Raw genomic sequence first — 26,636 nt, 5'->3', positions numbered from 1 at the left:
GAGGTAGAACCAAGGGGGAATAACCCTTGCTTTATTAATGCATTTCATAGATATTATATTCAATGAATTTTAGAGAATTTCACACATAGATTGGATATTATTATCTTAAAAGAATACCCAACATAAATACTAAAAGATACAAACAAGTATATAGGTAATATTAATATTATTAAAATAATATCTATTTCTGTCAAATTAAGGGGCTTTATGGTAATACAAATTTTATTGAGTTATTTTATCTTAAATTCTGATAGTACTGCCCTTGAAAAGTTCCCTCCTTAAATCCCCAGCTCTGACTTCCTTTAAATGTGATACACCGACGTACTAAAGAATTATAAGCGTCCGGTAAAAAGGAAAGCGTTTTCTTTTCAAGTTTTCACTCGTTTGCCAATTCCGCAATGTTTTTTATTCTATTTGTCGGGTTCAAAGTACAATTGAACGAAATCGAAAGTTTTTTTTTCATTTTTCATTTTATGTGTGTTCTTGCTTACACTTATATGGCCAACTAAGTGTACATAAAAGGCCCCATCATCCAGGCATTCGGAGGGGAGTGCTGCCCCGGATGGCACACTATGCCATGCCATATACTTACTTACTGTTTGGGTGTGCGAGTGCAGCAATAAAAATGTTGGATTTAAATTATTGCTTCACAGCGAGCCGAAAGAGAGAACAGTGGACGACGACCGCAGGAGGATGTCTGGAAAAGAAGTGGGACCAAGGACCTTGGAGCAGGGAGCCAGGAGCCGGGAGCCGGGAGCAGGGAGCAGGAACCAGGAGCCACCTTTTTGTAACCTACTCCCACTGTCTATGTGTGCTGGAAAAATAATGTGATTCATGTCCTTGAATCATAAAACCAATTTTTTTCCAACTCCATGTGAGAGAGTGTGTGTCTGTGGCGACTCCTTATTTTTTTCCTTCCTTCTTCGGCTCTGTTTGTTTGCACTTTTTTCGAGCAGACGTTGTCTATATAAAAATATATATTCCATGTCATCGTTTGGGTGCGATGCTCCGATGCGGTGCTCCAATGCCAGACAGCCGGCTTTCGCCCGGGCCACTGGATCTGGGCTAGACGGAGAAGCCGGCAATATCCATTTAGGTGACTCAATGCCAGTCGAACAGTCCAATGGTCCTGGGCTTGTGTGTCCCTCCACGGATGTGAGTATGTATGGCTGTCTGGCTGTCTCGAACTGGACCGGAGCAAGGCATCAAACTTTTATATTTGTTTTTATATTCAATTCAGAAGTTCCAAACACCCTCAGTGGCACCCTCCTCCCCCCCCAAAAAAAGGACTCTCGCTTACACATATCTGTTGCTTCCCATATACCAACCTACTCATATACCAACACACACACACACACGCACAGTCGTCCTGATGGGTTTGCATACTTAGTGGGGATTTTTTCCGATTATTTGATACAGAATCCCCATTAATGCATGCACGTTTACGGCCGTAATATTTGCCGACTTGGAGGATCTTGGCAGACGGTCGGCTGGAATCCTTTGTGTTGGTGTGCCCTTCACCCAGACACTGGGAGATATACGATTCCAACTCTTTGCCCATATGCTGGGGATATCTCTGTGGCTATGTATGCACATTTTTATATCTTTTCTTTTTTTTTGCTAAACACATACTTATGTGTATATTCGATTGTGTTAGTTTGGGGGGCAAGGATACTCTGTGCCACATTCAGAGTTTTTATTTCGTCTCGGCCATGTATGGCCAAACAGGAAAGACATTAGGGTAGGTCGGCGTCGGACTACTTAAAGCAAATTTGTTATGCCCCTGCCTTGTTTAATGCGCATTCCTGTGCTCAACTTTTGCGAAAGAAACTTTTTCCAAGGCCATTCCCGAAAGAAAATAGTGAAAGTCGCAAAAAGAAAGTAGTGAAAGTCAAGGAGAATGTTACTCCAACCCACCCGTTTTCATTGAACTTGCCCAGTCAAATGATGATGCAATTAACTGGAGCTAAACGCCCTTTCTGGGCTAATTAATTCCATTAAAGTATCCATCGTCTGACTTTATTTATTAAAATGCAAATTATAATTTTATCATCCAGTTTCATTAGGTTTTTCGTGGATTTTAGGAGTTTCTCCTGTGCTTTGTTTGGGATTTTGATAATGTTTGTAAGCTCAATTACATTTTAAATATATAAACTTTTACCACAAATACAGTAAAGGAGAAAATTTCTAAAGTTCAAGTGTTTATTTCCATGTTAAAAAGTGCAAAAATATTTATTAAAATAATATTGCTCATTATTTAAGCCTTTTTCTATAAAGGAAGAAGAGAGAAAAATGTATAGATTTCAAGTTTTTAATTTCAATGTTAAAAAGAATAAGAATATTCGTTAAAATCCACTTTTTTTGTTCATCAATCTTTTTCCTAGAAAAGAAGGAAAGAAGGTAATTAATGAGATAAAGTTTTTAATTTTCATTTTGAAAAGTAGAAAAATATTTCTTATTATAGTAAACTATTTCCAATTTAAGTTTTGATTAAATTTTAAGTTTTTTTTTAAATAAAATAACATATTTAATGACAGTATGTGTGTTGTAGATAATTAAATTCTTTAAGATTACAATATTATAGGGTGCGTATTATAATATCATTATATCTTATGTTTTGTGTTTTCTGTGGCCTATGTTCTCCAACCTATTTATTTTTTGACCAAATTGTTGTTTATTTGAGCTATTTTCCCTTGTATTATTAAATAAAGGTAGCTCAGTTTTGGTAATTTTCGTTTACTTAGTTCATTTTATGGGACCTGCACCCCGAAGATACCCGTGGATTTGCGCCCCTGATTTGGCCCATCTTGAGTCGCGCACCAGCGGCGACGCCGTGGGCATCGGCGGTTCCCCGTCCCGTAATTAAATACGGGGACCTCGGACCCCAGATCCCAGATCCCAGAACCCAGAGTCCAGATCTCAGGACCTTCAGACAATGTCAACGGAGCCGGGGTACCGTTACGGTCGGCGGCGCCAAATTAAGCACACACTGCTTAGGGACCTGCTGGCTTTAATCGAAACCCGATACTTTGTCGCTTCCTGAGGCCGGCGGGTAATTAGCCCACGCTTGATTTGCCGCTGGCGCTACCGTGCCTCCGAAGGGGGCCTCCTCGCGGGGCTCCGCTCCTGCGCCTCATATAGTGTTCCTTCACGCTCCACGACGGCGATCTCTTTGCAGGAAGGGCCATAAAAACGGCAGAGGGGCGTGGGGCCAGGGGCCAGCGGAACGGCGACTAAATAAAAAGCCAAGACAAATAACAAGCATTTTTATTTTAATACCGACACTTAATATAAACCTCATGGAGCCACAAAATCACGCTCCATTTGTTCGGGCAAGTGCAGGGCATACCATCACCGGCTCACTGGCAAGACTGAGGAGAGGAAAAACCAAAAAAAAAATAGAGCTAAAAAAGAGGAAAGGAAGAGCAGTCCTGGAGTGCTATAGTCCTGGAGCTGCGAGGACCCACTCCTTTCTCGCCGACTCATGCACTTGTTGATTTTTATTAAATGTTGTAATAAAATAACAGTTAAGTTGTAACTTTGAGTGGGGCACAAAATAAAAAGGACCGCATCAGCACTTGCACCGTTGACATAGGAAAGTAAAAAAGGAGGGAAATGGCAGCAAAAAAAAGGAAACAGAAATACATACACAAACATAAAAAAGCTTTAGCACCCTGCTTCCTCCTGCTGGAGACCCCCATTTCCCCCCTGCTAGTGGGGGATTCCCGGCAGAAGTAAGCTCATGAGCGAGCAGAAATAATAAAAGTTCATGAATAAAAATCTGAATGGGTGAGTACAAACAGATATCTGTTGCTCCTGGCTTTAAAGGCGCCCTTCTGACCGACTGATACGACTCCCCGACCTATCCCATCCAATCCCAAACCATGCCAAGCCAGCCTTCCCCAGGAAATCGCTTATGCACATTTATGGCATTAGAATAAAACAAACAACTCAGTGGGAAGGTCACTTTTTAAAGGATTTATTTCGGTTTTTACTAGTTGTTGGAAAAATATATAGGTGCCTGGTTTTTATTGAGAAGTCAAGTTGGCGATGAAGATATATGAATATTGCTTAGATTTGTGGGAAGCTCCGTAAATCCATAAAATATTGATTGGAGTTCTTAGCCTAAAAGCTTTTTATTTTGCTTCCTCCTCTAATTATCTTTATTTGTTTTTCGTGACCCATTAAATCATAAGCCAGGGATATTTTAAATGAAATGTAATTCTGTGCCCAGTGGAGCCTGAGTTGGAACCACCTGCAGTGGGCTTAGACCAACGTTTTATATAGAAATACGGGTTGCGAAACGCAAAACGCCGAGCTCAATTCAATAAAAACCGGGGGAGTTCGCGTTCCACGCTGAAATAAAATAAAAGAGGTGGGTTTAAGGGGATGGGAATAGCATCTGACGGTCAAGTTAATGGTTCGCTGATCATTTGCCGGCTCCCCGGATCCGGCGAGCCACCTTCAAAAGTCCGCCGGAGTGCCGAGATTCCGATTCCGGCAGCGCAGCCCGGCGCGGTTGTGTTTTCCCAACTTGAGAACATGTCCAGATCAAGTTGTCGGAAAAAGCGACTATCAACTCAACGTGGCCGGGCTGCCACCGCAGCCAAAGGGGTTCCTAACTAACGAACATTTGCTGAGCCCCCCGCCCCTGCCCCTCGGTCTAACCCCATTTAAATAAACACATACACACTTTGGAATACATAGTTCAGTTCTCGGACTTGCTCGGACTCGGGGACTTGGCTCAAGGGACCCCAGAGATCCTGGATCCAGCCAGCATTTCCATGCGATGCGATGCGTCCAGTCTGGACAGCCGTCTTTGCCTTTGCGGGTCTGCCATAACTAATACTGCAGGCGATACAGCAGGGGCCATGGGAGGGTGGAGATGGGATGGGGCTGGGGATGTCGCATAAGCAATTTCTGGCCTCCGAACCCTCGGAACACCCCGCCCTCGACGAGTTCCAGCCATTCGAGTTGGCCGCGGCCGTTCGAAAAGGACGTGGCTGCTGTTCCTTTTGCTCCTGCTGCCGCTGCTCCTGCTGCCCAGCAACCTTTTGATGTGTGCGCCTGTGTGAGTCGGAGGGGGGGCTGAAAGGATATGGAGGTCCTTGGCTGAAAAGACGAGCTAGGATGAATATTTCCGCTGAATGCCTCGCAAATGCAGAGCATTCACCCATTCCTTTGGTCACCGTCATCTCCTACTGCGATGTCGTTGTCGTGCGCCGTTCGCCGTTCGCCGTACTCCGATGTCCAATGTCCGATGTCCTTTGTCCGTTGTCCTGGAGGCCCAGTGTCCGTTGCACAAGGCAGGAGCTAGAAGGACCGGGGAGGACATCTACCACGACGAATGCGACGAACAAGCAGTGGTAATTCGCAGGGCCGGCAACTTCTGGGCAGAGAGAGTGTGACAAGCGCCTTCCAAAAGGACTCCCTGCCTAGGAATAGTAATAGGAATAGGAATAGGAGTCTCCTGCACCGCCTGCCACTCCTGCCACTTGGCCCTGCCATCTCAATCTACGCGCTGCGCCCATGTTCGCCTTGGCATATCGGCCGCCCCCGAAATCCAGTTCGTTGGCTCAAACACACAGGACCTCCTGGTCTCCGTGGTCCTCCCTGCAGGATCTCCACGTCTCCTATTCGCTCCCCCGGCCCTCCTCCCAGGCAGCCGCGTGTCCATCATGCTGCCTTGCTGCTTTGCTGCCTTGCTGCCACCGCATCCATCGCCCGACCACCTGACACCAAAAACAAGTCGATCGATAATTTCCATAGTTGACCGCTGCTGTATATGCGAATTTAGATGCGGACATTTACACAAACACAAACATCGCAGCATACGTAGCGCTCCGTGGCCCTCCGCATCCGTATCCCCCATATCCTTACACTGGCAGAAGCGGGGGTAGAGTCCTTAGACACTTCTTGGGTAAATACAATTCCTCCAGGGTCCCAAAACTAAAAAACGAAATTTAAAGCTGAGAATTGGGAATTTAATTATCTTTTTTTTATTTTATATCATAAAATTATATTATAATTAAGTCTTATTACCAGGTAAGAAAAATGAAAAACATTTCAACGACCTTAAGACACTTGCTTAACTTAAGAACAACAACATACCAAAAACATATATCAATTCAAAAAATTTTACAAAATTTTAAGCTGATATTACCTTTTTTAAAATAAATAGAGGCAAATTAAGTCAGTGTAATATGTTCATAATTTCCCTTTTTTAAAACATAGGACAGAGACATAAAATTATCATGAACTTCATGATGATATCATGCACTTGATATAAAATCAAAATTCATGTTAAGAATTTCTCGAAATAATTTTCAAACCAGAATTTATATACTATCTTATTATAATCTCATTAAAATATTAAATATCATATTGCGCAAGGAGAGTAACTCCTAAGTCTCTGCCATAAAATGAACCCATGTATCTGTCAAGATCCACTTGGTGCTTGATCATTTCCCTCAGTGCCCATCCTCGTGGCTGTGTGAGTGCGATTGCTCGGACATCGAGCACCGATGGCCATCGGGATGCAAGGAAAGTGGCGGAGCAAGAAGGCCTCGGCACGAAGGAAGGCCAGCGCCGACGAAGTCGGGCAGCAAGAACCTCCAGACAGTAGCTATGTAAAATATTGTTTGCATACGGCTTGCGATTGCTTGCTACATCGGCGGCTAAAGCTGATGAGGATGATGGCTCCGTGTCCGGTGGTCCAGTGGTTGTGGGCAGAAGGGGTGAGGCGAGGCGGGGAAAACTAGGGGGGAAAACTGAAAACTGTTCGGCCAGGGCCGGGGGTCGGGGCCTTTGGGGGATGGAGATTTTCTCTGGTCCACTGGCGATGGAGTCTATATGGGTACGCTCTAACCGGGCTAGGTCACGTTTTGCTGCGTCGCCATCGTCATCGCCAGGACTGAAATTGAGGTTGAGGCTGAGAGGCTGAGAGGCTGATTCTGTGCTGCTGTTCTTGCTGTTGTTGCTGTTGGATTCCTGCTGCCAAAGCCGAAGTCCAAGTGGAAGCAGAAGCAGAAGCATGAGCAGGAGCAGCAGCAGCGCCAAAGCAAAGCAAAAGCAAAAGCAAACTCTGTTGGCTGAGGTAGCTGCGCGAGACGTCGGAACGAGATGGCGAAAATTCGACTTTTCAAGTTGCCATGGCCAGCTTGGCCGGCTTGGCCAGCTTGGCCGGCTTGCATATATATGTAGCCACGGTGGGTGGGCAAATTAATACACAAACACACATGTGCATCTGCAGAGCGAAAGAGCTAGAGATGAAAGACGGAGACGGCGATGGAGGACGAGATGGAGCTGCCGGAGGTGGAGCTGGAGCTGGAGCTCCAGCGCCGGAGACGTGGCAGCAGCAAAAATTCCCCATCGCAGTATGTACGAAAGTTGGCTATTTCACGAATGCCGCCGTCGTCGCAATTGACCAAGAAGGGAGTCTCCATCTCCATCCGCATCTCTGGCGGTGGACTGACCACCAGCCTCCATCTCCGTCCTGTCCCATTCGGCCACTTGAGTCTCGGGAACTGGCATTTGCATATACATCTGCCCGGTATATACACTCGTCCAAGGAGCGCACTGCTAAAACTCCGCTAGAGATAGATAATAAAATTACGAACTGCCGTTTGCCATATCACGGATTGGGACACATACTTTACAATTTATGCTCGCCGATATTGTCTTTACAACTGAACACTTGTTGGGGGCCTGGGTTAATTAATTAAAATTTATCATAAATATTTAAAGACATAATTTTTAAATTAGAGAATATTTAGGGGTAGGTTTTCAATGTTAAAAAAAGGGTCAATCAAATCAAAAATAGGTCACTATCATATTACTATTAAATAACACTCGGTCAAATAACAAAAATTTTCCACCCAAAAGAAGTCAGTATTTTGGGCGAAACAAGAAAAGTATTGGTCCAAAAGTGGAATGTCACACCTTGTTGAACTCGTAGTGAAATTTCCAATCCATTGGCATTCACACCTAAAAAATTTCATTTTTGGCCAATTTTTACAAAAAAGACGATGCTATCCTTGTAAAAAAAGTCAAAATTTGCTAAAATTTTTAGTTTTAAGAATCAGCAAGAAAATGATTCCAATTATGTGGCTAGCTTATAAGCTGTCCAAAACAGTAAGTCTATTAGGTTTCGGGCCATTTTTGACCAAGTTACACCAAAAAAGGTGACAGAAAAATATCGGTTTTTGAACAATAACTTATTTTTTTGTTCAATAAACCGATAATCCTAAAACCAAATTTTCCACCCAAAAAAAAGCAGTATTTTGAGCAAAACTTCAAACTATATTATTCGGGTCAAATACACGTAATGTTAAATGTATTATTATATATAACCAAGTTGAATATAAATATTCAACAAATTAAAATTACCACTTTGTATTCTTTTATCCTTTTAGAAACCAAGAGACCTAATAGCTGAAATTTTGTAAGCAGGACTTCTGAGCACCTAAAGGTTAGACCGCACAGAGAAAAACTACGAAGTCAGCGCTCCAGAACCACTGTGCCAAATCTTATCGTGCATTTCGGTTACTGCTGGTCATCCGTGGAGGTGGACGGCCAATGATGCAAAGCACACCTTCCCAGCTCCGACATACTATATGTGCACATACATAGCATGTGCACATGCTTACTTTTCCTGGGCAGAAAGTTTCGAAGCGAGCTTGGCTCGCAAGGCAAGCCAAAGGATGCGAAAGGATGCAAAGGATGTGGATGCGGATGAAAGGGGTGGTGATGGTGGGGGAACTGCTGCTGCAATAAGGACAACGTAGGAGCAGCCACATCAGATTTTGCGCCTGAACGGATGCCCGACTGGATGGCCGCTCATGTATCAAGACTGCATCCTAGCCATCTGACGACCACGCCAGGATTCTACTACCACCGCCACTGCCACTGCCAGCGCCATCGCCATCGCCGTAGCCGTAGCCGACATATAGACACATGGACTATGTATATCCGAACTAGGTCCTTAGGTGCGTGTGTCCGTACGTACTCGCACTCGCATTCGCATCCTGAAGACTTTCAAACGCTGGACATTAGAATTAGAACGAGAACGCACACTAGCGCATGCCTCCTCTGGAATATGCATATTATACGAGTATATAACTTTCATTTGCCACACACACACACACACACACACACATGTGCTTCTAACTTGAAGAAATTGCGCGTGCCTGCAATTACATGGCATGTGTGTGTGTGTGTGTGTGTATCTGTGTGTGCGTTATGCATTTGCATAAATGCATCCTGCGTATATTGTACTGCGGTCCACGAAGACATAAATACTCAAGCTTCAGCCAAAGACGAGCATACATTTGTGCGTTTGTTTGCCAATTGGCAGCTCGCTTCTTTCCCCCCGAAACGCGCTGCCGATAATTCCGAGATAAATAATTTATACCTCGGCGGCTGTCATTAGAAAATTTGCACAGCACCAGTTTTATCTATGGTTTTATGCGTAAAAGCTGAAAAATTATCATTTGTTTATGGCAATGCTTGTGGCTATTTAAATATAGTTGTATATAGTAGTTTAAAAATTCTAAAAACGTCTTGTTAAACTAGATCGAGAAATATTTGTTCTTGGTTTTTTTTATCTTCTAGATACTATATAAACATTTAAGATACTAACCAAATATATTGTCAGAGTTATTTTAATGAGCTTGCCATTGGGGAGATCATTTATATTTCAATGTATGCCTACTCTCTTAAAATGGCTTTCTTGCGTTCTTACTTATATTTCAATCTACAGAAATGTATGATAATTAAAGAAAATAAAATGTAAAAAAACAAAATAAAATTAAGATTTTTTATTTAAAATATAAATCTTTGTTTTTTATAAAAAAGTGGCTTTAAAATGAAAAGAAATATATACAAAAAGCATTCTTATTGTTTTTCTACTTGCTCAATTAACATTAAAGACTATTAAAACTTATTTGCCAGCATAGAACGAAATGTTTTGCTTGCTTAAAAGTAAAATCCAGAAGATGCCGGCTATTAAAACCGATTAGGCTTCCGATTACCATCAATTAAAGTATCTCTACTGGCTCATTAACCAGAAGGCTGACAAATGAAGGCTCCGGAAACAATAAATGCCGATTGGTGTTTAACAGATATTATAAATAATGCAGCCTGCAGTGGCCTTACATTCATTAGTCGAGTGCAGAGACATGCAGAGACGTTCGCACATCGCACAGACATCACTGGGGAGGGAACACTTTCCCTGGAAGCCTCATAAGTAGCTGGTCAGTCACAAGCACACCGATATGTATGGCCATGTATCCAGCCATAAATAGCTCATTATCATTAAATTAGGAAAACAACTTGTTTAACCCAATGCTTGTGGCACTTTGGCTGGAATTTGCTCCATTAACACACAGGCACACACTCCTGTATGTGTGTGTGAGTGTGTCGGCAAGTACAATCATAAATAAACATTTGTTGCCATTATAATGAGATGAAAGTCAATGTCAATGCAGTCGGCACCTATGTACATCTGTACATGGTTGCACACTAATGAAGTACATTATGTACTAGAGGCGCACACCTGCCTTACTGGGCTAACTGCATTATAACAGAGGCCCCCATTGTCTGGTGAAAGTTTAATGAACCCGATAATCAGGCTAACTAATCCCTCAATTAGGAGGCACTGAAATGCACACACCTAGTGTTGCTCTGGCTCATTATATTGCCTAGTACATAGGGTTTGAACTTTGACCTTCAAGGGAAAGCAACTCCAACTCCGCTCGACTGAAAACTGCGCTCCTCATTTATCTCAGGCAAATAAGCGAAACCTAATTGAAAACTAATTTCCTCACACGCCCACCGTGTGTGTGTGTGAGAGAAATAAAACGCGAATTACATGCGAATGGCCACAATATGGGCAATAAAACATCGGAATCAGTTTGCCGGCCGTCTTGAGGAACAAGAGCGGCCACATCATGGCTAATAAAAATTTATTGGCGCCAGGACAGGCTCATGACCAGAGCTTGGATATAAATAAAATGGGTCGTAAAAGGGACTTTATACTGCAGTAAACACGTCATCAACATATCAACTGGGCACAGATAAGCAGTTACCAGTATCAACTTGGCCAAGTTGGGGGCAATTAGAGTCATAAACTGCGGCTCCGAACGCGGAAGAGGCGTCAACGGGCGCACGTCGGTATATTAGCACTTGATGGAAATGGCCCCGGCCATAACAATCAGCAGCGGCAGGTGTATGCTACTTATTCCGCTTTTCAGCGGATCACACGACCGCTGACCACCCCCGAGCGGGAGATACTATTTTTTCATGGGCCCATAAAAGCAGCTTCACGAAGCCATATATTCACTGAAGAAGTTTGCTCAAACGCCTTCTTAACGTTAGGGTTAAGGATTAATAAAAATATATATTAACTCGAATTATTTATATTTTTATTAATTTGAAGAAAACAGACTTACTGTTAATTATTGTTGATATCATAATTATTTATAATACATTTTCTTCCACAGAGCAACTTTTTTATACAACTTTAAACTATTTGTTTTATGGAAGAAATAATGTTTTTTTAAAACCACAAAATCAGTCATGGTTTTAATAAAATCAGCATTAGTTGAAGTATAAATATTTTCTTTAATATCCATAAACTTACTATATCGCATAGATTCTATCTCCCTGTATTATAAAAGTAAAACTCTTTCAAAAAGACGTCTCCTTGTGAACTTTGCAAAGGAAGACAAGTTACCTTAACTATTTCTAGTCCATTAAAAACCAATTAGATAGAATTTATTTTAATTTGCCATGAAACCTCTATAGAAGAAATTCAAATTTTTAATTGATATTAAATGCAGTGCTTTGAAATATATCAAGGTATACAGAAAATAGGAAATCTAAGACCAGGACAGAGCCTGGGTAGAAATTTTGTCATGTGGTCACAGCGACTTCCCCATCCACCAAACCTTTTTGCGTGGTTATTTTTTTGTTTGTTATATGCCAAGACGAACTTCTAAGCGCAGAAAATGAAAAGGTAAAGGAGCATTTTTTCCATCATCCTTAAATGTGTGTATCGTGCAGGACGTCGCGCAAATCACCCAAGTGAATTCACGCCATTTTTCAGCGTCCGTCGGTTTGTCCGCAGTCCGGACGAAGGCCCAAACACACACTGGCACACACACACACACACACACATTACACACTCCCCCATGAGTCCAGGTCCAGTCCTTTAAGTCCTATAACGGGCTACCCCACTTAACCGTCCGGCGACCCGGCGAGTCCGCCGATTCTTCACCAGCCCCTGCCCCTGGTCCTGGTCCTGCTCCTGCTGCTGATGCTGACACGTTCGCTGGCCGTCCGTCCGTCTGTCCGTCCGTCCGTCGCCGGGCGTTCGAATACAAAATAAATATCCAATATATGCCCATGTGGGTGTGTATCCTGTTTCTGGCATATATTATAAGTGGAATAGAAAAATAAATGCGCCGAGATAAAAGTTTTCCCTCCAACCCCTGGGTGTCTGCTCCTGGCCGCCACCCACCCACTTCGGTCCACCCATGACCCACGTCCTACATCCCAGTCCACCCACTCCGCTCAATTCACCGCGGCGCAGCAACATGTCAGCGGCGAACAATAACAACAAGCTGAAGAACGGAGCGCGACAAAAGGCGAAGGCCCACTTGCAAGTCGCCCAGGCTTTGCAAAACGGACGCGTCACGAAGCACGTTTGAAATATTGAAGGAAGGACATTTAGGAATAAAATGAAAGGATCGCACCCCACCACCACGCCCCGCGCAAACGTGTGTCCTCGCGCACACAAGCAGAAAAGTTGAGAGATTTTTTGAAAACATTTTTAAGGTTTTTAATTTGGAAGATAAGCTCAGAAAAATGAATTTGTTTTAAAAACACGCTGTTCACACAGTAAAAACTTTCGATAATAAGGTCACACTAAAATCAAAATAATACATTTGTCAACATTTAAAGTATATCATAATAAAATACTTAAACTTGAATCATTAACTTTTTCCTTTTAATAAATATATTGCTCTTAACTTTTGTTTAGATCAAATCAAATGGCAAACTGGTCACACTAAGAAACAGCTGATTTTTATTTGACACTGATTGATTTTGAGTTTAAATTTGCATAGAAACCAATCTTATCAACACATTATTAATTTGGTTTAGTAATATGCTTAAGAATACCAAAAGGAAGACAATCAGATGTTTTTTTATATTTTTTTAAAATCCAATTTAATATTTTTTCACGTGCACATACACTCACACACGAACGGAGTCGACAACCCGTGTGCAAAACCCTCGCGATAGCCCCCACCACCACTACCACCATCACATGTCCTGTTTGCTTCGGCAAGAACCACTTACACTCACACACAGTCTAGCACACACACCCACACACACATGTGCCTGCATGTATGTGTATACTTCGCGTAAATATTGGGAGTCCTTGACTACGCGATGTGAATGATGCTGATAAAATACAAATTCTTGGGCCGCGGCGTTGGCCGCTAGTGTATTTACACAACTGTACTTATGCCCAGCCGGTCACTGCCCAAGTCCGAGGCAACCACGGATGGGATGCTGATGGCAAGGATGCGAGGGGGCGGGGGGTTCAAGAGCGGGTGGGGGCGGCCGAAAGGACGGAAAGGAAGTCCCACCACCGCGGGGGACGACAACACACACGGCCCACGCCTTGGCGCAGAACATTGACTAGCCGCTATTACGGGGTCCCGCGACTCGGAAGTCCAAAAAGGACACTGTCAAAAAAGGTAGCATACTTTTTGGGATGCAACTTGGGGTAGCGCCAAAGGGCTTAGAAATGTATCTTAAAGCTACTAATTTCTTGACTACCACTTGGCTTGGTCTAAAACATTATAAATGGTGGAAGAAATAAAAAACTTTAAATCACATTAAACGAAAATCCTTTAAAAATACATATTTAAAAAAAAAGTTTAAGCTTAAAGTTAAAAATTGATTTTTTGCAAACAAGTGCTTAAAATTCATTTCAATTTTCATTTGTAGTTTGTAGGTATTTATGACCAGTAAGGATAGTTTGAGACAGGATAGAAGACGTAAATGATAGAAAACAAAACATAAACCATAGGTATGGATAATAATAGGTATGAATAACACCAGAAAAGTATGGTTAATACAATCTCAAAAAATCGTGAAAATAAAAATATATACATTTCTATTCTGATAAGTCGCTCCCACTTTCGCGCAGTGCACGAAATCTCCTTGTCCAGTTAGCGAACAAAAATCTGCGACGAAATTACGCCACATGTGTTCATGCCACGAGCAAATTTTCAGCGAAGCTAACGTACGGTAGGCGGACAAGGGACAGCACTTTCATCTTAGGACGATTCTTTCAAGGGACGAACCCAATTTCGCCGTCCCATCGGGCCGAGGGGTGGCAATGGGCGGCGGTGGGTGGGGGTCACGGACATCATATGAGTGTTCGCCGTGTGTGCCTGTGTGTGCGTGGGTCGTGAACGATTGTGTGAGCGCTTTTTAAGGGGTGTGGGTATGAGTATCGCGCTAAATGGACAGCCGCCCAGCTAGGACATGTGTGTGTGTGTGAATGTGTGTTTTCCAGGATATTTGTATGTGAATGCCAGCGCAGATGTGTGTGTGTGTGAGTGTCCTGCCTCCAACCACGGCTCTTCGGCTGTGCGGCTTGTGTGCCTTGTGCGCGGGTCCGTACACGGCAGCAGCATCAGCCACTTTGTCCAATTTTCAAACGGTCACTTTTTGAAACGAATTTTCCTCGCCGTCGTCGTCGTCGTCGTAGCATCCACCCTCCCCCCGGCCAAATCACCGAAAATCACCCGAAAAACACCCAAACCACCCGAAACTCGCCCTTAGCGACGTTGTTCGCGCGGCGGCAATGATTCTAGGCCATGAAATCGACATTCGCATTTTAGAATCCACTTATCCCCCGGTGGAAGAAACTCTCAGATATCCCGTATCTGCATCTTAAAGGCCAACCTTTGATTTCGATTTAATCCGTAAGTCAACTATTCAAGTTGACTCTTTGAAGGCCACAATTGAAATCAATTTATTTGTTTGGCCATTTTGACTAATTGCAATTAAGATTCACAGCAGATTTATTAGTTTAATTTATGAATACTTCTTGGTTGCGGAAATTCGAAATGTGTATTCAAGATATAGATACTTTTTGTGTTAAAGCATTTTAAAGTCAATCTTTTTAATTAAATAAGGTAACTTTTTATAAATACTCACTTTGATTTGGTAGCTCAACTCATTATGATTATGTTTTGGTACTTAAAACTAATATATAGTTTACAAAATAAATATCTCAACTATGTATTGTAAAATTGTTTACAAAACACATATCTTAAGGGTATATATAGTATTATATTTTATTGATTTTTTTTAGAATCCTTATTTGGACGTTTCAGATGGCCTCCTTCCCAGATCTTCTTTCTTGAAATTAAGCCGCGAGTCCTTTAGCAAGGAGTTCTTAACTATTTCGTATTTCTTCTGGGATTCCTCATGAGTCAGGGTCAAACGCTGTTGCACCATTCGCTTATTGAGTTCCAGATCCTTCGACTGCTGAACCAAACGTTTATAGTCGTAGTTGTTGAACTGATTCTCAAATTTGTTGAGAAACCGATTCAGGGACTTTGACTCAGAGGTCAGCTGGAAATCAAGGAAGGCATACAAATATATGTTTATAGAATAACTTTTTGACTTACATCCTCATAGTGACGCTGCAAGTTATTCAGCAAGCTCACAAACCGGGATTTCAAGTCGTTCAGACAGGCATTATAGGCATTTAATGACTGCTCGGGGGTAAGTTCGTCCTGGTGCTTATAAGGTACTAGGTAAGGGGCCAGGAAATCAGCCGGCTTGCTGGCTATTTCCTTTTTGAGTTCCTCTTCCTCCTCGAACTGATTAAAACATTATAATAAATTAAATTAAAATTCTTATAACACTTACCTGTCTCATTCTTATAGTTCTGGCTGCTCCATTCCTCAGTGGATCAAATATGCTGAACTTAAGCTTGGGCTCAGCCTTCTCAAACTTGCGCAAGTCAAAGATATTGTTTATGTCCTCGAAGATTTTTTCAAAATTTTTCCTCAGCTGATCCTCATACTGCAGTTGTTCGCGTAACAATCTGTATAGTTCGAGGTTAGTTCGAGTGGGATCTAGGGGATTAGCCTGCAGGAGATATGCAAATGTATCTGGTGAGAAACTACTTCTAATGTTTAATTGAACCACTTACCTTGTATATTTTGGTAAGTTTCTCATCGTAAACCAACTCCTTGCCATAATCCGGTCTCGGTGGCTTTGTAAACTCAACTGTTGTAGCGGTCAGTGCCCCGAATGTGTAATGAAACTTCAAAACAATTTTATTTTGTTGAAAGAGAAACATGCGTGTGGCTATATCATTTGTGCACACATCATTAGCGTTGGCCTTCAGAAATTTCTCAGTGACTTTCTGTAAGAGTTCGCTTAATTACTTCCCACAAAACATGTTAGCCAAATAATTATGTTAGTTACTTTGAGAACGTTTCCAGCTGGAGTGAATTCAAATTCCTTGTACCAGCACTTGTCACTGCGACCCTTGTAGTGGAGAATCAAAGAGCCGGGTTCCACCACCATCAAATCCAACGAATCTATCCTGGAAGCCGAATAAAAGTGTACTTTCCGCTGTTGCGTGGTGTCGGAGAAGTACTCGATGGCTGCAGAAAGTTATGGGGCTTATCATAAACAATTTCGACTTTATAACTCACATTTCAGGCTGTCATTCCTTCCTTTGTTGAATATCTCCTCAAATTGATCGGTGGCATATGTGTACTTCACATGCCGCATGAGGTCCGATCGATTCTCGTAGAACTCGTAGCGCACTTTGGGGATTGTGCACTCGTCATTATTGAAAATGGTTAGCTGCATCACCTTGCCGTCGCGCTGGGAATAGGGCGAGAAGCGCTCGTGTATGGCTCCTTTGTACTGGATTTTCTTCTCGGAGCTGGGGAAGCGCTGCTCGAATTCGGCCAAGCCAATGTGCAGCCGCTCCACCCAGGATCCAATGCAGTCCAAGTGCTTCTCCTCGCTGATGTCGTGCTCCTCCTCGGCGATGTTCTCATCCGAGGACATCTTATAGGTGCGCATCTCGGGCGGCTCGCCCGGCAGCATGTGCTCCCAGTCGTTGGTGTCCCGCAGATCCCAGCGAAGATCCCCCACCCTTTGGTGTTTCTGCTTGCACACATAGTAGTTGTACTCGTTCCAGATGCTATCCACGAGGATGTACTGCTTGCAGCCCGTTTCGCAAAGGAATCCCGTCGAGGGCTCTATGAAAATGGCCGTGGGAGGAGCCTCCACCACATCGCCGTTGACATCCGTGTAGGTAGTCTTGGGCTTAACGCTCCAAGGGGCATTGTTGATGATCACCACCCAGGCATGACTGCGTCGATAATGATGCCGATCCACGGCCAGCAGCTCAAGTTCCTTTTTTTGGGAAATTTGCCCATTAATCCTCACCGAGAAATGCACAAGTGCATGTTTATCCTCACCTCCATTTGCTTCCGGATTATTTCGTCCTGAATCCTTTTCTCCTCGGCCGCCTTGAGCCTGTGAACCTCTGCCATATCCTCCTCGAGGTGACTCTCCAAATCGGGTAATCCGCGCAGCTTATACTTCTGGCCCGGCTTCTCAACCTTCGGCTTTACCTCCTCCGCCTCCACCTCGACGATCGGGTACGGATAGGGGATGGCCAGTTGGTCGTTGAGAATCGTCTCCTCGCGGGCCACTCCGGAGACCACCAGCGCCGGGTGCCCGGCTCCAATCAGCATGCTGACCAGGAGAGTGGCCATTTCGTAGGAGTTGCCCTTACGCCTTCGCAGAAGGGTATCCGGGGAAATGAGGCGAGTTGGCTAAGGGATAATATTAAGAACACATATTTTAAGAAGTATCTTTAACCTGAAAGATTATTTATTGCTGAATAAATCACAAGTTCATCAAAATAATACTTGTAAGTTCCCATATATTCTATTCTAATATGCATAAAACAAACCCGATTTTCACTTTCACAGGACTCAAATGCAAAATGGCTTGCCCTCATTAGCTTGGGAATATAATCCTTTCAAGGCGTTTGCTATCATCCACTGATGGACGTCATTGGAAGCCAATATGCAGTTGCAACACAAGAGTTTATTAGCTTCGAATAAATATATATCAGCATGTACATATATAAACCGGGGCTCAGGAAACAGCATGCCAGTTTCCAGGAAATTTGGCACAAACTATTGCGCAGCACGAGACAAAAAGGAAATCTTCGATTACCTTTAACACCGTTTACCTGCCCGAGGAAAATTCATGTACCCTTATATATATGGCCCTGTAAAATCAGCAGGAGTCAAGATCGCAGAGGCTATGTTTTACAACCTTGGAAAAGTTATATCCGCTTTGCATAGAACTTGGGAGATGAACCTGTTGGGCGTTGTAAATTTTGAATTCGTCTTTATAGCGATGTTCTAATAATTAGAAGTGGGATTTCTTATATTTCCATAAAAGAAAAACTTGGTTAGACACGTTTAAAAGTAGTATTTATATTTTTTTATCTTTAAGAATATAACTTGATTGATTTCTAACTTCAATTAAAACATTTTTAAATTGAAATCTCAAAGAAATTGAAAAATAAATCAGGACGATTGTAACTTTTTGGCTCTCTGGACAAGAGGATGTTTTCCAGCGGGGGTATTAACCGAATAGTGTTTACTCATGCCCGCTCATTTTAATGTTTTCTCTCGATTTTCGGATGTCATTCAGGGGACGGAACAATCAGCGGTCTGTTTTCATTGCATCCTTCGGCTCGGCGAGGTAGTGAGTCCGAGTCCGAGTCCGAGACCCACTCCCATTTAATCCGCCTTGGGTTATCTTTATCTTTTGTCCCGATTGTTTACCTGCACATCTGCGAGTGCCCCGTAGGTGGCTGCGTGACCCCGTGCCATTCATCTTCTTTCCTGTTCCGCGAAGACTTAGGATCGGAATCGGAGACAATCCTGGTCTTGCCAGGAATTCTGTGCATGTGCGTCCACAAATTGAAACTGTGAAGCGTAGCGAAACGGCCATTAACGCGGGAAACGCTGGCAATTATTGTGGGCCAGGCCTGGCCATTCTGCCCTTGCCCTCCAGTCGTTGACATATCCGCACGTTGACATATCCGAGATTGCAACAGAGGATGCCGTTTGTAAATTTAAAGATACACAGAGCTGTGTTCCTGGTTTCCTGGTTTTGGGGTGGGATTTGGCGAAATCGAAGCATATTTTTGAACAAAAATATCTAATATTCTTTTAGTACTTTCCTAAGTCAACTCTTTATCTCAAAGAATAATATATTATTATGGTCATAAGAGACTTATGTTCATTGATTTTATTTATGTAATGGCAATCGAAATAGTTTTGTATATCAATTCAGACAACTCTAAATTTAGTAATAAACATATACTATATAATAACCAATGTTTCCCTCATTGATTTGATTTATTTAATGGCAATCTAGGTAGTATTTGTATATCAATTCAGAAAACGCTGAATTTAATAATAAATATAGACTATGTAATAACCAATGTTTCCCCTAACTCCCCCAGCAAACTGTAGATATAATATTCCATAACATCGATATAGTACATAATAGCCCACGGGTCCCTGAAACCAACTATCAGGGTGGATAACACTTTTCGCGGGAATGTGCGTCGCCAACTTTGAGCTACACAGGCCCCCCGTCGCTGCGAAGAAGGCCATTAAAATGCAAAATCGCCGTGTGAAGCCATAAGAATCACAATGAGGCCCGGAGTCATCGGCTATCAGCGGGGCGAACGGGGTGTTCGCAGAGTTCGCAGTGTTCGAGGTCAAACACTCGCTCGCTCGTTCGAATCGATTAGTCAGCAAACCCGGTCCGTCAGCGGCGTCTAATTGAATTCGATGCAAACGGCATTACCTGGCCAGGCGATTGAGTGCTCCTTGGTGCGAGGAGTGCCTCCTCCTCTGGACGCCCTGGTCCCCTGACTCCCTGACTCCGAGCTCTGCCAGTTGCCGCGCTTCCAGGCCCGCTATCACTGCGGTCGCGCGTAATAAGAAACGCTTCAAGGTTATTCGAACGTGTTAAATTAGGATCGGGCCTCGGCGGAACAGTCGCAACAATGGAGGAGCGAACATGTCGAAAACAAAGGGACGAATGCACAGCGAGAATGGAGCAACGGGCGCCCGGTGGCTCGAGCAGGGGCCTTAGCTCAAATTACAGCCAGTGAAAGGGATATGCTGGGGATTATCGACCATCAGATACCTCTTGGTTTTCAGGGAAAACTGTATCGAATTTGCATTCCAATTTTCAATTTTCAAATCACTATTTTCTATAAAGTTTTTCAAAAATGGTGACCCTAATCAATCAATACTTAACTAGATTTTTGTTATACTTTAGTTGAGTTCTCCCAAATGATGACCCCAAATTTCACTTACCCTCCTGGTTTATATTGATATCTTGGTAAATTTGCCTTCTAAGTTATTTTTAATTAGGTTTAAGAATTTGTGTGTAAGTTTTTTATACGACCTCTTTCGAATTTTTCAAAAAATGTGTTTTTTCAAAAAGGTGACCCAAAACTTTAACAATTGATTATCGATTTTGAAAAGTTATATCTCTAAATTCTTGGGGCTTACCAATGTTTGTGATGTTGTTTTCAAACCTTAAAACATTCCAAGAGTTAGCAAGGCTAATTAGAGTTCTTGTTCCTTGCACAAAAGCAGTATACCCCTCGACACCAAGACTAATGGGTATGAAACGACACCGTCCATCTGAAGGAAGAAGCATGAAAAAGAGCGAAAAAACTGCGCCAAAAGCGGCGAAAAATTGCGAAAAAGGGTGGCAAGTAAGTCCGTGAGTCTGCCGAGACCGAGGCCGAGACAGAATCACTTTCAGTTGCCACCCTGCTGAATGGCTGCCACTGCCGTCGCCACCGCTCGCGGGTCGCAACTCAAAACAATGCGGCCGGCAACGAGGGCTCAAGACGGGGTTGTCACACAGGCGGCCTTCCCTCGTTGACACAATGCAGTGACGTCCGCCTCCCCCACCGCCCAGCCATCCATCGAGAGTTCCCTCAGTCCTCAGTCCTCAGTCCTCAGTCCCCCCACATCCACATGTGAACCACCCACTCCCGGCGCAGCCCAACCCTTCGTTAGACTAACCTGGGGGCGAAGGACTCGCTGGGGAGGCACATCGCTTATCGGGATGCATAATGAGCCGCTGCCATCTTTTCCACAAGAGCGCTGAAACAAAGCGGTGAAATTCAGCGCGGTTCCTTGGGCCTGGGCCTGAGACTGAGCCTGAGCCTGAGCCCGAGTCGTCACATAAGACGGGACTCGGGTGAGGGCGCCTCCAGGAAATCCCCGGCCGGGCCTTTTGCGGGGCCAGCAGCATGTGTAAGTTTTTAAATGAGCACACCACACACACGATGAAAATCAGCGACTTAACCCCTTTATGATAATGTACTGCACGGAAGTGTTATTGTCCTGGGGACAAAAGGACACACGGCGTCGCTAGTGTCGCCATAATACGCGCAATGGCCCAGTCCACGGGATCCGCCTCCATCCACCATTTTCCGGCACCGTTTCACCGCCTAATGCTGCCCGAAAACCCAACCCGCTCGCCATTTGCGCGTCTTCCTTAATATCACGTGGATGTGCGTCAATAGCTCCTTGGCCTTTCGCCATTCACCACGCTGGGATTTTATTATTTGGCCGGCTTCCGCGACCCAAGGCCCCGGGCACATAAAAGCCCCGGCCAATACACGCTCTTAAAAACGGCCAAGATTAAGATATAAACACGCGGAATTAAGACATCTGATTCCCCCGAACAGTCAGTCAAAGCCAGTGCCTTTCAGTGTGGAGTATAATGGTATAGTGGGCTGCGGGGGTTTACGTGGGTGTCTCATCATAGTTTCAGTAATAACCCCCCCCTTTGGACTTATTAATATGGGCCGCGCTGTATTAGCCCAGTTTTTTAAGTGCCTCAAGCCCCAAAAACCATTATGGAATTTGCAATTTCCTGTTGATTAAGTATTATTAATTGCCTTGTATCGTCTATAACCAGTCTTATATAAAGGACCTTAAATTATATTTTTTACCCAAAATATTTCCCATCATTCGATTGACTTATCCCAACCACTGTGGGGGCGTTCTTTTGCCTAATCAATACCTCTCCACATATGGCCTGTGTATTAAATTTGAGCCCTGCCTTTGGAAGGCATTCTTATTCAATGCCGCGCTGTCTGAGCCCAGCGAGTGTGTATACGACGATGATGGTTTTAAACTCCGCCGTTGTCTTTGGGATACAGAGCCCGCACAGCCGGTGGACAGAGGCCAGCCAAGTGGGAGTGGACGAGGATGTAGCCGTCGAGGGTATGGGCTGGCACGGGAAGGATATGCTGGGGGACGGCGAAGTGGCACCCACCGACTGCCAATGCGGCATCCTAACGACGGCGCACAACTTACAATCACAGATTCGATCCAAGTCACATGGCGTTGCCCACAGCGAGGATAAATGCGATGGACAGACGACGTTGCTAAGAACCGACGAGGCATGGGGTCGCGGGCACTGGGCACTGGGCACTGGGGGTCGGGACGAGGAAGGGGGAATCGGTGAACGGGGAGAGGGGAACGGGGAACGGGGAACTCTGAACCCGAGTGATGTGACGGGGGTCGCGAATCCAGACAGATGCGGACACTGATGCGAGGACTCGGACACAAAGTCGATGTGTGTTTGGTTTTGGTCTGCTTTCGAGCAAAGGAATACGCCACTCCATACTCCATCGCGGACAAGGCGAGTAAGTGGAGCCGGCGCGTCCTGCAGTCGACAATGGTCGGCGGTAGAAGCTAGAAGGTGCACGGCGAGAAACCAGGGCTGGCTATGTAATATTGAAATTGTTGAAAATTAAAGGACAATAAAAAGTGTTTGAGTGATATGTGGGTAGTCGAATATCAGGCTTAAATAATACATATTTTTGGATATGATATGATATGATATGAAATATGATGAGAGTTTCTTAGATCTTATCTTGCCAAGAAATTTACGATGGTTTCTTTTCAACGTCAACATTTTTTTAGGTTTCCATTTAATTTAGTGGTACATATGGAGATACAATGAATTCTAGTTAGTATGGTATCCAAATTTAAAAATCTTATAAATATTATATAATAATTTTTATATCAAGTGCTCTGAAAAGTCAATAGAATCCTTGGGTTTCTGGTGGCCCTCATAAGGAAAGTGCTTTTTACACCCCATTGAGCATAGGGCAACCTCGCACTGGTGCACAAGTGCAGTAAGAACATATGTTTACTGCCGTGTTTACCATAACATATTCAAATTATCTTGGCCATAAGAAAGGCCAACTTATTGTTCTCCGTGTAGATGTAGATGGTCGACGCTCGATGGCCGCGGCAATGGCCGTGTCAGCGACAGCGAAATTGGCGTCTAGTTTATTGTAGCCACGAAGGCTGTTGGCCATTGCCGGAGCACCTTTGGCGGTGGGTCGCGCTCGGCGGTGGGTGGTGGGTGGTGTGCGGCAAGGTGATGGGGCTGCAGCGGTGGTTGCGGATGTTCTGCGACTTAAACCGAGCATGGCATGGTAAACAGCAGCCGCGGGGCTGGAAGGTCGGAAGGCAAAGGATGTGGATGTGGATCTCGATGGGCAGGAGACTGGCGAATGGAGAATGGAGGCAACGTCATCAGCTCGCTCGCCTGTCTGACCATATATGGCCAAGTCCTGCGTTTGGACGCGAAGACCCGCCGCCAGTTTTCCGTCAGGGAGACGCTTTTCTTTGTCAAAGGGTTGGAGCCCCGAACAGCGAGTCGCCGAGCCAGGGAAATGAGTTGGGGACTGCAGTTCGCAGTTTGGGGCCCCTTTGGCTGCGTTTTTTGCCGGTGGCACTTGGCCCGATCTCGAGTGAATTGCTCTCGAGCCGAAGGAAATCGATATGCGCATAGTCGGCGGCGGGGAATGGCGAAAGACGAGTATCTAGAAGATATCTTGCCGCATTGTTAGTTATTTTCCAGGCGACAGTCCTTTTTGTTTCTTAATAACAAACCAAACCTGATATCTGGCACCATAATAATATTAAGAAATATTTTTAAAATACTACAAAATAAATTTAAATGGTTGTTTAGTAACCAAATGAAAGATTTAACCCTTATTTAAAATAACAATTTTAATGATCAATTATTTATCTTATATTTCTGATAACATTTTTAAAAAATATATTACTCTTTTTAACATTACCATCCCTAATTTCCATAACATATCCCTGAGGATTACAGGGTATTTTCGCGTCGCAGTGACCATGGTCTCCCTACCCTCTCATTTGCGCTAAACACCGTCAGTCCTGGTTTCTGTCACCGAAGTCGAAAGACGACAAGGTTCGCAATTGCAAAACTGACCAAGCAACACGACACGCCATTCTACATCGCTGGAAGGAAGGTTGCAACTCCGCGACTCTGTGCACTCAACCGGAAGCGACAGCATTTTCATCCCCTCGAGGAAAGGAACATCGCGCCGTATCGTATTTGGTTTCGCCAAACGACTTGGAATGGTCTGCTCACTTCGCACCGAAAATTATTCGTAACCCCATGCCAAATCGAAATCGAAAAAAGATGAAAGCTGGCTTTAACTCAAGGAACTTGGGGCAGTATTACAAGATCAAAAGTCTGTTTTCATTTCCGGCAGGGAATATATATATAGTATTTGCTATAATCATTGTGGCCTAGATATATTTCGCTTTATTAATCTATTGTGGGAATTTTATTGACATGTGCAGTTCATCGAGCATGTTACGCCTTCATTTCCTGCCTTAAATGTCAGGGGACCAACCCTAGACATCTGTTGTCCAGGGCTTGGTTAATGCAATGACCATTTATTTTTTCGCATTTTTGTAAGCTTCTCTTACGTGACGAAAATGACTGACAATTTCGCTGACCCTCCTTTTTTAACAACTAAAAAAGATGTGCATCTACTTCCCCTAAACATACTAATGTTCTTTTTAGAAATACCAATCTGAATCGTTGGAAATCTTGGAAACACTTATTTTTAAAGCGGTTTGTCGAATAAAAAGTGCAGTTTGTACAATTTTCCAGCCTGTTTGCCCATTCATTAGGCATGGGCATGGGATATGATGGTATGGAACCCGCCCTTTTTGGCAGCCACTCAACACGTGCATAAAATCGCGTTTTATCGCTTTTCGTCGCCGTCGCATCCTTTTGCGTTCTGCAGGCTCTCGTATTTCTTAGCGACGAGTGAATGCCAAAGGACATCGCTCTTGAGTTTACAGCGTCAGCGCATATCGCCATCATTTAACCGCATTGTGGCTTCCATACCCATTGGCACTTGTCCTGGCGGGTTTATTCCTTTTATAAAGGGTATGGAATAGATTTAATATTGTTGTACTTACAAAATTTATTAACCCTATATTCATTGAGGATGTCATATAGCATACAATGACAATAGAAGACCTTTTATTTTAATGAAATACTAGGTAATGGGTATGTGTTAGTCGAGTACTCCCCACCTACTTTACTTTTTATGCTGCAGTGCAGGGAATGTCGACCACGTATGAGAAAGGGCGCAAAAGAAAGCCTATTTGAAGTGGTGGCGTGAGTTCACACGAATGAATATGGATATACGCGGCGAGGAAACGCTAGTTAGCATGAGAGTATGAATAGATTTGCTTGGCTGGCCTTTGTGGCTGCATCATAATACTTTTCCAGGTGTAATCAAAGGTTTTGCAATATCCAAATCCCTTAAAATATGTATCCCGATCAAGATATATGTATCAACCCATATGCATAACCCACTTTAAAACATATCTTTAAGATTTGTAATCTTTCGCACAAGTCGTTAAAGGAAAGTAAAAAACTTCTTGTGACATAATATTTTTTTAAAGCCCCCATTTGTCCCCTTAGCAATTGATACGAGGCAAAGAAAAGCAAACCGGCTAGACTGGCACATAAAAATAAAATGAAAATAATTACTTTTTGTAACATACGAAGGAGAAGAAAAAAGCTGAAACTCAGACAAACTTTTTCTCTCTTTTCACTCTTGTGCTATCCCATTTTTTTTGTTTAAAAACAAGTAAAAGAATGCAGACAAGAAAGGAGGAAAAAACTGTGCCAAACAAATTGTGTGATTATATTCGGTAGGAGAGTGTTGAAGTGAAATCGAATTTTAAGGTCAAGCGTTCTGATCACCGCCTGCCAGGGCTAAATAAAACTAAATAACTGATCTGCAATAGTATCTTGGGGATCCGCCAACTTGTAGTTATAACTTATCTGGAGGGCGCGTTGCTTGATGCAGCACTGCACTTACATATTTTCGCCGCAGAAGCATATGCGCGTGTGTGTGCACTCATTTATATATCCTGGCATATGAGTATAAACAAATAGTGGTGGCAGCGTGTGCGTGTGTGTGTGTGTGTGTGTTGGCCAAGGCACATGACTGTTTTCGGACCTATAGCAATTAGCAACTGATTGAACCTGTATATAAGCTCCTGGCCTAGCTGCCACCCGTATCTAACGTCGTCCATCTTAGGTGCAAAGAATATCTTAACAAAGCTCTGCCGAATACATAAGAT

The 26,636-nt window shown here is 43.5% G+C and overlaps 1 protein-coding gene across 1 annotated transcript in view; it reads right to left on the bottom strand.

Annotated features, from left to right (window-relative positions):
* Positions 1–15,296: 15,296 nt before the first annotated feature.
* Positions 15,297–26,636, bottom strand: part of LOC108026414 (coiled-coil domain-containing protein lobo) — a 28,965-nt gene continuing 17,625 nt past the window's right edge. The window contains exons 3-9 of the mRNA XM_017097342.3: positions 17,538–17,897; positions 16,758–17,472; positions 16,525–16,706; positions 16,247–16,462; positions 15,961–16,182; positions 15,717–15,911; positions 15,297–15,660 (exon numbers count right to left, since the gene is read on the bottom strand). Of these exons, the coding sequence (XP_016952831.1) occupies positions 15,403–15,660; positions 15,717–15,911; positions 15,961–16,182; positions 16,247–16,462; positions 16,525–16,706; positions 16,758–17,472; positions 17,538–17,897 (2,148 nt within the window). The 3' untranslated portion in view covers positions 15,297–15,402. The remainder of the gene's footprint in view (positions 15,661–15,716; positions 15,912–15,960; positions 16,183–16,246; positions 16,463–16,524; positions 16,707–16,757; positions 17,473–17,537; positions 17,898–26,636) is intronic.

Source organism: Drosophila biarmipes, chromosome 3R (genome assembly GCF_025231255.1).
Source record: "Drosophila biarmipes strain raj3 chromosome 3R, RU_DBia_V1.1, whole genome shotgun sequence".
In the NCBI taxonomy this organism is placed as follows: domain Eukaryota; kingdom Metazoa; phylum Arthropoda; class Insecta; order Diptera; family Drosophilidae; genus Drosophila; species Drosophila biarmipes.
The sequence above is the reverse complement of the archived record's forward strand: the minus strand, read 5'-3'. Positions and strand labels throughout refer to the sequence as shown.